Source organism: Perissodus microlepis, chromosome 23 (assembly GCF_051167445.1).
Source record: "Perissodus microlepis isolate ML-2025 ecotype Zambia chromosome 23, ASM5116744v1, whole genome shotgun sequence".
In the NCBI taxonomy this organism is placed as follows: Eukaryota; Metazoa; Chordata; class Actinopteri; order Cichliformes; family Cichlidae; genus Perissodus; species Perissodus microlepis.
The window spans coordinates 22,546,266-22,558,398 of record NC_140482.1 but is presented as its reverse complement, the minus strand read 5'-3'; the positions used below and the strand labels follow the sequence as shown (position 1 = coordinate 22,558,398).

At 41.5% G+C, this 12,133-nt stretch overlaps 1 protein-coding gene across 2 annotated transcripts; it reads right to left on the bottom strand.

The window, feature by feature from the left end:
- Positions 1-1,374: 1,374 nt before the first annotated feature.
- Positions 1,375-11,668, bottom strand: igfbp5a (insulin-like growth factor binding protein 5a). Of its 2 annotated transcripts, none has more exons than XM_084921808.1 (4): positions 10,785-11,668; positions 5,694-5,923; positions 5,324-5,443; positions 1,375-5,195 (listed from the first exon to the last, which is right to left on the bottom strand). In XM_084921808.1, exons 1-4 carry the CDS (start codon positions 11,116-11,118, stop codon positions 5,064-5,066), a joined length of 816 nt encoding a protein of 271 aa, XP_084777934.1. In that variant the 5' UTR covers positions 11,119-11,668; the 3' UTR covers positions 1,375-5,063. The 2 variants fall into 2 exon arrangements, with proteins under 2 accessions (XP_084777934.1, XP_084777935.1); XM_084921809.1 differs by having other exon boundaries at positions 1,376-5,195; positions 5,730-5,923; positions 10,785-11,667.
- Between the last annotated feature and the right edge of the window lie 465 nt (positions 11,669-12,133).

Genomic DNA, 12,133 nt, shown 5'->3' with positions numbered 1-12,133 from the left:
TCACCTGATTGGCACCGGCATCACAGACTTCAAGAAATGTTGTTCAGACTGTGCTGAATAATAAAGGTGGTCACACCAAATATTGACTTTTAAGTTTGTTTCTATAAGTTCTATAAACTCTACTCTTTATACTGTATTTCCATGAATGTTTGCACATTTCAGAAAACTTGGTGCACTCATTCCCCATTCTCCTAGCAGAATATAAAGAAATGATGGGTCAAGACTTTTGCACATTACTGTATGAATAGACAGTTTTATAATACCATAGCCTGCATTTCCCCAAGTGAAAACATTAAATACAGCCATACCGTTTTGAATTAAAATAATCTATATTTTGGTGCATACTTTATTGACTTTGCAGTTGTAGCTTGTTCATACTGACCCCAGCAAGCAAAACTGCAGGTTTGAAAGTGTGAAGAAAACATGGTCTTTGGATTTTATCACATTCTGCAGAAAACCTGATTTACACTATCCTCTATTATCAAATCTCACAATAACAGTGATCTCCAAGCATTTTATTTTATAAGGTCAAGACCCAGCAACAGGAACGTATACTACGTTGATATGTAATCTGGTTACATTAAACCACCAAATGCCAAATGTGTTGGTTTGACATGGTCAAAAATGGGTTATTGTACTTGGTTAAATCACGTGGAAAAAGGTGCCATGATTAAATTGTGTTCATCCAACAACAGAGTGTAGGAAGAAGAAATGTTAGGACAGGCAGGCGTTCACCCTGAGTGGTTGGGGAATGAAGGTAATAAGATGAATGGGGAGTGAAAGACAGGGGAGTGAAGAAAGAGTCCTAATGGCATCATGTGAGGTCCTCTAGCTGCCAAAAAGAAAAAATAACGAAAGGTTGGTTTAGGGTTATGTGATCCAGCCCTAACTATATGATTTATCAAAAAGGAAAGTTTTAAGCTTAATCTTAAAAGTAGAGAGGGTGTCTGTCTCCTGACAGGAGAGGGGCCTAATAGCTGAAGTCTTAAACTCCCATCCTACTTTTGTAACCACGAGTAAGCCTGCAGTCTAAGAGTGAAGTACTTTATTGGGATAAAATGGTAGCGTGAGGTCTGTAAGACATGACAGAGAATAATTGTTCAGGGTCTCAGAATTCTAGATCTCGCAGAGAGCCGATGAAGACAAGCTAATTTCTCTTTGTCATCTCATAAGTGCTCTCACTGCAACAGAGAGCAGCCAAAACCACTCAGTGATGTCACAGAGAGGCGTTCTGCTTTGACAGCAGATGGAAGCCACCTGCGTGAAGACTCACACGGCTGTCTTTAACAGCGTCAAGGTCACAGAGATAGCAAAACGCAAAACACACAACTACTGACTCAACATGTTAACCATGGAGGCCCCTCATTAAATACTCATGACAAAAGTGCAGACGTACAGTTTTTGTGAGTACATGAACTTTATTTAAATAGTGATTAGCCTTTACAAAAAACAAAAAAACGAGTACATCAATTACACACCTGATAAATATTTCACCATAATGTTCACATTAAAGTGTTCAGAGTGTTACTGTGTTGTTGTGTTTACACGTGCGCCTGAATCAACAGCATGACAGAGGTTTGCACTGAGAAAAACAGGCTGATGTGCCGCTGTCAGTGTTCCCCAACCATCGTGATAAAGCGAGGAGACATTTCTATATTTCATTGACTGAATATTAGGATTACACAACAAAATAAACAGCAAATTAGGCAAATGCTTGACAATAGAATAAATCTTTTCCTCTGTCGTCATAGCAGCACTTTGACTGGAAGATCACGATAGTCTTTGTCAGCAACCGACTGAAGAGTGAAAACCACATCCACACCTAAAATTGTTTTCCTCTTTTGGGCTTGATCTGTCCCTCATCCAACAGCTCTGTGGAGCCACATGCAAATCAAAATTCAAACTGGCGTGGGGCAGAAGGCACTTGAATTTACATAAAAACTCAGCGACCTTGCTCTTCGCAAAATGAAGTACTCGATGAACCCTGAGAGCAAGTCACCATTGGCCAGCACATTTGCCTGTGTGGTGGCAGTGAAGACCCTTCACATGGAAAAAATAATCAATGCGGGGCCTTTGCATATGATTTGTGTGCGAGCTGTGAAGGGAAATGCACAGCACCGAGTCTGGCAGACAGTAGTTTGAGCAGACTATGCTCATGTGAACTGAAATCAGAGCTTTTGAGAAGCTGAGAACTACAAGGGTATGGTACGCTTAGCACACACACACATACACACACACACACGTACAGTCACACTCAGGAACATGCACACATACTTTATACATACATTTACAAACAGTGGAAACAGCTGTCTGGAAAGTGAAAGTTCTATGGGTCTGTCTCAGCTTACACCAACATCAATAACAGAAAATTAAGAATGTGCATAAATCTGACAATAAGAAAACTCACGGGTTAAGATGGCAGGACCTAATGTCCTTCCTCATAAGGGCTTATTTATCAAAAATGCAACCTGCTTGGAACATCCTGTTTCACAAGCATACAAAGCTCGGCTGAGAATGGCACCAGCCACAAATAAGTTTAGTCCAAGTGCACTGGAGGACAAAAAAAAAGATATAGACTTAGCTGATTAGGATGGAATTTTATAGGTTTCTTTTTCTTAGCTTGAGACAACCAGTTGAGATGAGGAAATTACTAGTCCCAGCGCGATAACAATCTGGCACATAACCCACCTCTGCTAAATTGCAAACCCTTGTTTTTGTACAAATTAAGCAATCAACAAACATAACTTGTTTAATTAGAAAGCGTTCCAGACACTGGTTTACTTCCTTTTTTTTTTTTTCGATCCGCCAAGCTAACCAGCTGCTACCTCTAGCATCATATACAAAACAATGATCCGAGTCTATGCTACTAATCTTCTCATATAACTTTCATTGTCTCAGCCAAATAAATGTGCTGTGTTACTAAAATGCCAAACTTCATTAATGCTTGTCAGCTTCTCATAGCAAACCTTTTCATTTCTGAATCTATGTTGATCATAAAATTAGCTGCATGACCATAATGAAGAAAAGTCGCTGTTAGCTAATTTTGAGCTCCAAAAATGCCTAACAAGTACCAGTAGACTGAAGAAGTTACTTGGAAGTGATGAAACGTTTCTCCCACTGAAAACGCTACGTCCAGATGAACAGAATCAACCTTTTGGGAAGTGACAGTGGACACCTACAGCCAACTTAGTCACTGTGTCACAATGTGTATACATCCTTTAAGACACTTCCATGTTGTACATTATCTGCACTTACACTCTGCATTCATTTAGACAGTGTAGAATTTGTGAAAATGTACAAGTTATCAGTCATTAGACCACAAAATAATAAATTCTTCAACACTGAAGATATTCTTCTACATTAAATGCAGATAAATTAGTGCGTGGCGGATATAAGAGTCTTAAGACTGATCTCCATATCAATATTTGGCCAACGTATAGGGTGATATTTTCTTTACATTCAGACTCTCCCATCTCTGCTTCACCTATTTAAATTTAAATGTATTTTTATGCCATAAATATTGATTTTATCCGGTCATTAAGTGATGAGGTGACGAATCCTACTTCCGGGCCTAAAGTACTCTGCGTTTAATATGGCTTTTGTGTTGTTAACATGTTTAATGTTATGTATTTTCTTCTATTTAATCTCAAAAAGCTCCTAAAACAGTCAGTGATCACTGTTGACCTCCCTCGGCTTTTATTACCGCTAATCATTTATTTACGCTCAGTTTTTAAAACCTTAGGATGTAACTACAGCCCAGCCAATGCAGCAATATATGAATGACTAACCTCGTATTGTGGATGGATTATCTCAGTTGTTTTCCTGGCTGAAGTTTGGTCCTTTTACAGCATCCTGCCATGCGATTACATTTGTTCCTGACCACCGAGAACACTCACGTTAACTTTTATCGAGTGGAAAAAAAGTTAGCCTGTTTATATTATGCTAACATAGCTGTGTCGCTAGTGGTCACGTAGCACATCATTATATACCAGCTAGCCAAACTTCAGTAACCCTACAAACGTCACTGCTGTTTAGTTTTCTGTCTTCATTTATGTTGGAAGTGATAACAGAGCTGTACGTTTTAATTTGTTTCCAAAACCCCGCAGTCAGGACATGCTATATTGTATTTAGATAGAAGCTAGCGAGCTAACTTCCTGCTAACTTCTAACTCCGTTAAATGTCATAAATTCCGTTTTCATGGATGCCTGGATGTTAAACTGAATTGTTACACCTGGTAGAGCAGAACGCTGATCATTTTATTAAAGATGAAAGACTTTAGACAGTTTTTCAACTCTCAGTAATGCCATAGTGATCGTTTGATATATGGACCTGCAGCGGAGTTTAGGCCCAGACACGGCTAGTGACGACAGACTTAACGACCGGATAGGCAAATAGCTCATATAAATTAGTGCCTGAAAAAAAGCAAAAAAATTGCCTGTGTTAGCAACCTAACTAGCATTAGTTATTTGTATTTCCCCCTGTATGCTCAAATTTTTAAGCATGATCAGACATTAACCATTGGGTACTTCTAGAACCCTTAATTTAGCACTCAAAATAACAATGGAAGTTATGGAAGTACTTGATTTGTGACACAGTGAGTACTAGACGATATTCCCACTTAGCCACCTAGCATATTTATCATCACCATTGCAAATATATAGATATAAAAAAATATTGATATTTAGCCACATTTAAAATATGTCTTGTCTTTTTTTGGAATAAATTCTATAATAGTCGTAGCACACAACATATTGTCTCTATATGATCTATGGTTATGAAGAGATGAGGTGTTAGCTAACCTCAAAAATAGTACACAGTCAGTGGGAAGCCAGAATAGAGCTTTACATGTGCAGATTCACTTAAGCAAGCTTTTTGATTTGGCTCCCTTTACAAAATTACAAAAAAAAAAAAAAATTAAAGATGATAGAATCCATCACACCCGAACATATACAGTATAAAACCATTTGTGCCATATTTTCCTGATTGTCAGTCATAAAGTGTGCTAGCTTGATTGGCAGGCTTTACGAAAAAAATAGGGCTCAATGAGTACAACCGGTTTGCCCTCATTCATTGCTGTTGTTGTCGAGATCTTTGCACTGCAGTTCTCCTCCAGCGTAGTTGATGCCGGGGATCTTGACGCCAAACCGGTCTACGCACCAGCAGATCCCCCGTTTGCGACCGCGAGATGGCTTGCACTGTGGGTAAAGAAAGCAAGACTGGAATAAAGAACTTGTTTTCCAATCATTTGTTGTGGCATTTTGACTTTGTTAGACTGTCAGATATCAAAGTAGCAGTGCACTCTAACTTTTTGATACATTTATACCTGTTTGCGCTTGAAGAAGCCCTTCTTGTCACAGTTGGGAACGTACAGTGAGAGAGCAAAGACCTGAGAAGTGTCCTTCATGGCCTGGATGAGATTATCTAGTTTTCTTCTGCAGGGGCCCTAGAGTCACACAGAACATAAATCTAAATGTCTGCTTGATTACAATGCATATACATGCAAAATATTTCAATTCTGGTTAAAAATTATCTGGAAAATTTGAGAAGCCAGATGCAGTGGTATGCAATATCTGATTTTGTAGAGCCAAAGTTTGTTGATTCAGAGGAAAAAAAACTAAAAATAAAAAATTGCTCAAAATCTTGCAAAAAACCAACAGTCAGTGTTTTTTTTTTTCTTTTCTAATTTTATTTACCTTGGTATGCATCTTTGTAATCTCTACATCACTTACAAAATGAGGATCCAGTTTATCTATGCTGAGTGGAGCCAAGTTGCTGGCAGGCCCAAGCTTGGCCAGCTGCTTCTTACGGTCCTTGGCTTGCTTCATGGCCTGGGCCTTGCGACTGCTAATGTGATCTCCATATAAGGGCACCTTTGTTTGTGGTGGGACTGGGACACGTAGCATGTCATCATGAGGCTGTCCACCTATTTGGGAGGCAACAAGACACAAAAGAGGTAGATCACTTATTAGTTTTCTGAAAAAAAAAGTGTTATTTACACCAAAATGCATTGCGGCTATGGCCCCATGTGTTCCTTTGGTATAAAACATTTGCTATTTTTGGAAAATTTCGAAAGCCTTAAAAACCTGTTGCTGCTGGATTTCAGAGTCTGTTGGAGCATTATTACTGCCAACAACATAACACTGAAGAATGTAATTTAGCACAATAAAACTAACAGTTTTTGCACTGAACCAAAAAGTGTATTGCACCATGCTTGGGCATGTACAGATGCGTGTTTCTCCAAGGGCTAATAAAGCAGAAATACTCAATCTTTTTCTGGCATGTCCTGCTTTAGGAGCTGAAAAAAGTTCTGAGTTTCCCAACTCACTTTTAGTATAGTAACTGGTAGAGTCCCACCAGTATACAGGATTTTAAGACAGGTAACAATATCAATATTTGGTGATGTAAATATCCTATATGTCGGCCAATATTTTTTTCTTTCAGGTACAGAAAGCATGCACAATTTCCCTAAAAAAATGCTAAGTGAGTCATTAATAAGATAATGACACAATGTAGTTTAAAAATAATCTTATCATGGCAAGTTGAGGATGACTGTTTTTAGACTCTGTTCTACTCAGATCAGCTGGTTGTTGTGTTTCAAAAACACATTATGCCAATCGGGAAGTTGCATAGTGCCCTCTGGTGGACACACTGCACAACATCAACACTCATAACATAGTTGGAGGGTGTTTCTTCCATCTCTTCTTTACTTTCATTAATCTACTTTTATAAATACAGATATAGTTAGATTGGCAAAGAGTGAATATATATCACAAACATCAAACAATGTTCTTACACATGTAACATATCTGCCTGTGTCAGAAACCTAGCAAGCATTAATCATTTGTATTTGCTATTGATGTTCAAATTTTTCACCATGAGCAGACATTAATCATTTGGTTACTCGTTGAACCCTTGAGTATGAACACATTTATGCACTCAAAATAAAAAGTATTTTTATGATTTATTGGTATGAATAGATGAGGTGTTAGCTAACCTGAAAAACAGTACACAGTCAGTGGAAAGTGACTTATAAAGTGGTTGAATGGCAATTCTCGTGTTTCTTCTTTACATTTTAATTTTTAATTTTATCAGCCGTTATAAATGTCAGTAAGTGTCAAATAAATGCCAGCATGATGCTTTCAATAACAAAAAGTTTAACTAAATCTTTTTAATGCTGATCCTCTACACCCCACAGTTTGGGAACCAAACAAACAGATTTGCAGCCCAACAACTGTAAAGCATGTCTCTGTTAAACATGGCTTCCTTTACTGCAAAAGTTTGAGTCACACAGGACTACTGTTCAACATTTCATCTGCAGTCAGTAATGGTGGGCCATTTCCACTGGATGCTTACACGTTAAAGATGAAAAACAAAACAAAAACAGCAGTAGTAATCATTCCAACAAGTCAACAGCTGTAATATTAGTCCTGTGTGAACATGGCTCAACATGATGGGTCAAAATTATGAGCACCATGACTTCCAACCTGGATTTGTAACTTCTTGAACTGCCAAATTAAAAAGCTCAAGAGGGCACAAGGCAGCAGTTTCCAATTTGGAAATGTCACAACACAACGTGATGATTTCACTTGCCCCAGCTAAATGCTTATTTAGCACAGTTAGTGGCTACAAGCCAGATTCAGATTGGATGTGTTGACATACGGGACAACATAAGCTACATTTATGGCAAGTCAGGCTGCCAGTTTGGGGTATATGTAGACCAGGGGTTTTAAAACTTTTATAGCAAGTGACCTAAATGAGATATTTAGTCTCACCCTGGCACCCATGGCCATGAAAACATGCTATTACCCTTGTCATGTGGCAAGCCACCAAAAAACAGCCGCAACCCATTTTGGGTACCAACCCCCACAGAAAGCTTCATGTACAAGTATCTTTCATCTGTGCAAAAACACTGCTCTGTGCTAAATTTTGGGGAGTCGCACAAACCTCAGCACTCACCCCTCTCCCTTGTCCCCACCCTCAGCCACAGTGACTGCACTGAGGCCAGAGTGAGTGACTGTGGCTATTTTCCCCCCCAAACAGCACTATAAACTGATATTTCATCGGGTTTCTATCCTGAAACATGCATTAACTGTGCATGTGTCCTAAGCCCTCGTTGGCCCATTTCCACTGCTGTGTCACGCACTTGTTTCCGCTTTCGTTTTGGCAGATTGAAAACTCCACATATAAACCTCTGTAGTTCTGCCAGTGACATGGTCGCTAAGCTACTAAGCTAACTGCGTGGTGAACTGAGGTCACTGTGTAGCTGCAAATGATGCTTAAAACCTCGATGACTGACGATGATGAAGCTCATGATGATGATGTCATCCATCCATTCCCCTTAATGACAGGTTCTTGGAAAAAAGAGATTCCCCCTAGTTTCCTTCCTGCTGACAATGTTTTTTTTTCTCTCTTTCCCCAGGGAAATCTGAGGCAGCTCAGCGCCAGTATGTCCAATCAAGTCTTCACTTGCTAATCCCCAAGCTTGTCTAATCTGACGTGTGCTGACTGATCACATCTTTCACTTTTTCCCCCTTTCTTCCTGCCTCTTTTCCTCTTCGTGACCCTGGAGAGCTATGCAGCTCCCTGCAGGAATTAATGACTTAAAAAAATATTTTCTTCATCTTCATCTATCCAATCTTTCCATGTATTCTCCCTTGCCACATCTGTCCAGATGTTACTGTTACACATCCTTTCAAATGTAAAAACTAGATTCTACCTATTTTTAGCTGTTGTTACAACTTAAATGCCAGCTTATGTCACAGGTTTTCTGCTCTCTGACACACAGCAAATATGGAAAATATGGTCAGACTGCACACACGAACACTTGTGCATTAATATAGTATATATGTACATGCCTATTATGAATGCATATATGCACGCATATCCACAGCCCAGGGTTGTCAGGTGTCTGCAAAGCGTTTTTACTCTATGGGGCATGTGCTCATGGGTGTGCATGTGGTTTTTTTTGTTTAATTTATGTGTCAACAGAACGCCCAGCAGGAGATGGGGAGTTCATGATGAAGCTGACTGCCGGACAGACGGGGATCAGAAACCCACGCTCAGCCTGCATTCTGCTGAATCACTGCACAGCCGGGGCCTGCCTGCAGCGCCGAGCCGGAGAGAGGGGGAGGGAGTGGAGGGAGAAGACTGTGTATAGATGTGAAGAAGAGGAGACCAGGACGGGACTAACAAAGAGTGATGAGAGGGAGCAAATAAGTAAAGGTGAACGGATCAATCCAGATATCCATAGTATCGATACCGACGCTGGTATTGGTATTGGATTGATACTAGTGATAGGATCGATTCTTTGTTTCTATCCTCTATCTTCAGTATGTCTTTCACTGAATTGTATTAAATTAATTATTGACAAATGTCACATGTATTTTATTTATAGCTTATGACACATTTAAAATAACAGGCAGATTTAGATTAAAAAAAAAAACAGTATCAAAATACATAAAAAGCTGAAAAGTGTGTTTTATTGTGGGAAGTAAAAATCACAGCTCTCTCTCTCTCAATGCACTCTTCTACATAAGCTGCTATTACAAATTAAATGTATCGGTATTAGTATCAGCAATATTGGCCCAGTCTTTGCTTGGTATCGATCGTATATCGTACTGCACAACTCTAATTGAAAGACAGCACTCACTGTAAGCAAATAACACATTTCTGGCTGGGGATCAAAGCTGACCTTCAGTTCAAAAGTAAGATTTTGATTCACGCTCTTTTCCCATTTTCCACCTCTTGTTACTGGACTTTATGCCAATATCACAGAGCAAGAAAATAGTTCAAGTTCTTTTTTTTTTTCCTTGCTGTTTAAAACAGAGTAGGAATATTTATGTTTCCATTGAAACTCTGCAGGAAAAACGGAGCAAGAGATAGAATGGAAACGGTGAATCGTGGAGATGGTGGGATTGTGAATGAGGTGGCGGAGAGAAGGAGAAGAAGAAGAATAGGTTGGAAAAGATGAAGAGGGATAGCAGCCAGGCAGGGAAAGAGGAGAAGAAGGCTGTGTTTTTCGGGACAAAAACAAAGGTGGGTCAGGTGTGTGAGAAAAGGCACCGGTGGTAGACGAACTGACAAAAGAAAGGAAGAAAGGTCTAAAGACAAAAAAAAAAAGAGACAGTAACCATAGAGGAAGGTATGTGGGCAAAACATGATTTCACACCTTGAAGACAGTGAGTGCAAGCTAAGGCAGCTCTGCTGGAGCCACAGAGGAGCCCCGCTGAGAACCACCTGTAATCTTCTCCCTTTTTATGTCGTCTGACTGGAAGAGGGAGGGGAGGAGAAACGGGACGCCGCTGATTTAAGGCTTGCAGACCCACAAGGGCCCTATAGTTGATCACCACGGGACACACCAACTGCTGAAAGAGTTCACGGGGGTCAGCTCAAGTGCTGAGGTGACTCCCATCAGCCCCTCAGAAGCAAACTGAGAAGAAACAAAGTTGTAGGAGAGCGGAGAGCGCAGTGAGATTATTCATCCTTCTCGCTCTCTGAAAGGGAGTTTGTGCATCTCTTGTGGGCTTCATCAAAATTCCTGCACTGACAAGGGAGGAGTAACATCTCTCTCCAGCTGTTTACTATTTCTTTGCACCGTCAGATCTTTGGGTGAAGCAGGAATTGCGCGTGATGACACTATCAGAGCTGTCACGGAGAACATGGAAGTGTTACTGCTGCGTAACCCACATTTCCCATTTGTCCCTTTATCTTTAAACTAACACACACAGCACTAAGAGTAACCGCCTCTCCACGTTCCCTTCACAGGTAACCCTCCACAAGCCTACCTTTTGACGGATGCAGCAGTTTGTACAACTTCTCGTTCCTGCACACCCCGCGGCCGTGCAGGAGCGCATGCAGCGGCTTCTCCTCTCCGTTCTTGGGCAGGCAGCGGAGCCCGCGCGTGCATGGCCCTGTGTACACACCGCACGGCTGGCCCTCTTCGAGCGCGCAAGTCATGCAGCACCCGCAGCCGGGCTCCTTCACCGGCTGGCAGCCCACAGGCACCGGCAGGCACATGGACAGCACCTTCTGATCGCATGGCTCGCACGGCACGTAGGACGAGTCGCAGCCGGCGATGGTCAGCAGCGGAACCAGCAGGAGGGAGAGGCGCATAGGCATGGTGGGTGCGGGTCTGGAGTGAAACTGCGTGGATTGGAATGGAGTGGTGACGAGTCGGTGGAGACGAGTATCAGCTAAGCGTTGCGGAGAATCCTTTCTATGTCTCTGGTCTCAGTCCGAACATCAGGCGGGTGCGAGTCGCATCCACAGGTGCCTCTGCGCGCTCACTTGTGAGTGTCAGCGTATCCGATGCTCGCGTGCTCTCTCACTCTGCCGTCCTCCTTAAAACCTCGCAGAGTTACCAAGAGTTGAAAAAAAGAGCCAAACAAACAAATGAAATTATCCAGACACCACGTAAATCTCCCTTAAGTGATGCCCGGTTCCGTTTACGCGCAGGCTGCTCCTCTTCAAATGAAAAAAGGAAAAAAAGAAAGCCCGCTGATTTTCTCTCTCTCTCTCTCTCTCTCTCTCTCTCTCTCTCTCTCTCTGTGTGTGTGTCTCTCTCTTACTGTAGGTTACTTCGCCCGCGCAGATTGCGAGCAGAATGTGTAATCTGCGGCTTTGAGCTTGCCTTTTAAAAAAGAAACTGCCAGAGGCGAAGCCTGTAACGACGGGTATGTCAAACAACGCGTGGAGGGGAGGAGGAAGGGGGGGGGGGATCAGAGGGAGGCGCACTTGTCAAGTCCGTGCGCTGAGATGCTGATTTCACAGGGCGGGTGCTGGCATGCCTCCAGATCTGCCAGACACTAGACGATGCTCCTGTAGGCGACTGAATGAGACCTTATCTTTCTCACTGCACAGTTGCCATTTAGGTATGGTCAGTTTGAAAAAATGAATAAGTCCGTTTAAAATCTAAAGCAGAGGTGTTAAACATAAGGCCTGGGGGCCTGAAGCAGCCTGGCAAAGACTTGACAGGTTTAGTGGACCTATTTTGAACTTTTAACTCTATTTTCAGTCACGGTCAAGTGTGTGGAAAACAGAGAGATAGGATCCAAAAGCAGGACTCAGCAGGCCAGCTTGGAATATGCACAGTTTTGTTGCTGGAGGTCCTTGGCATGAAGGCAAATGACTGAAT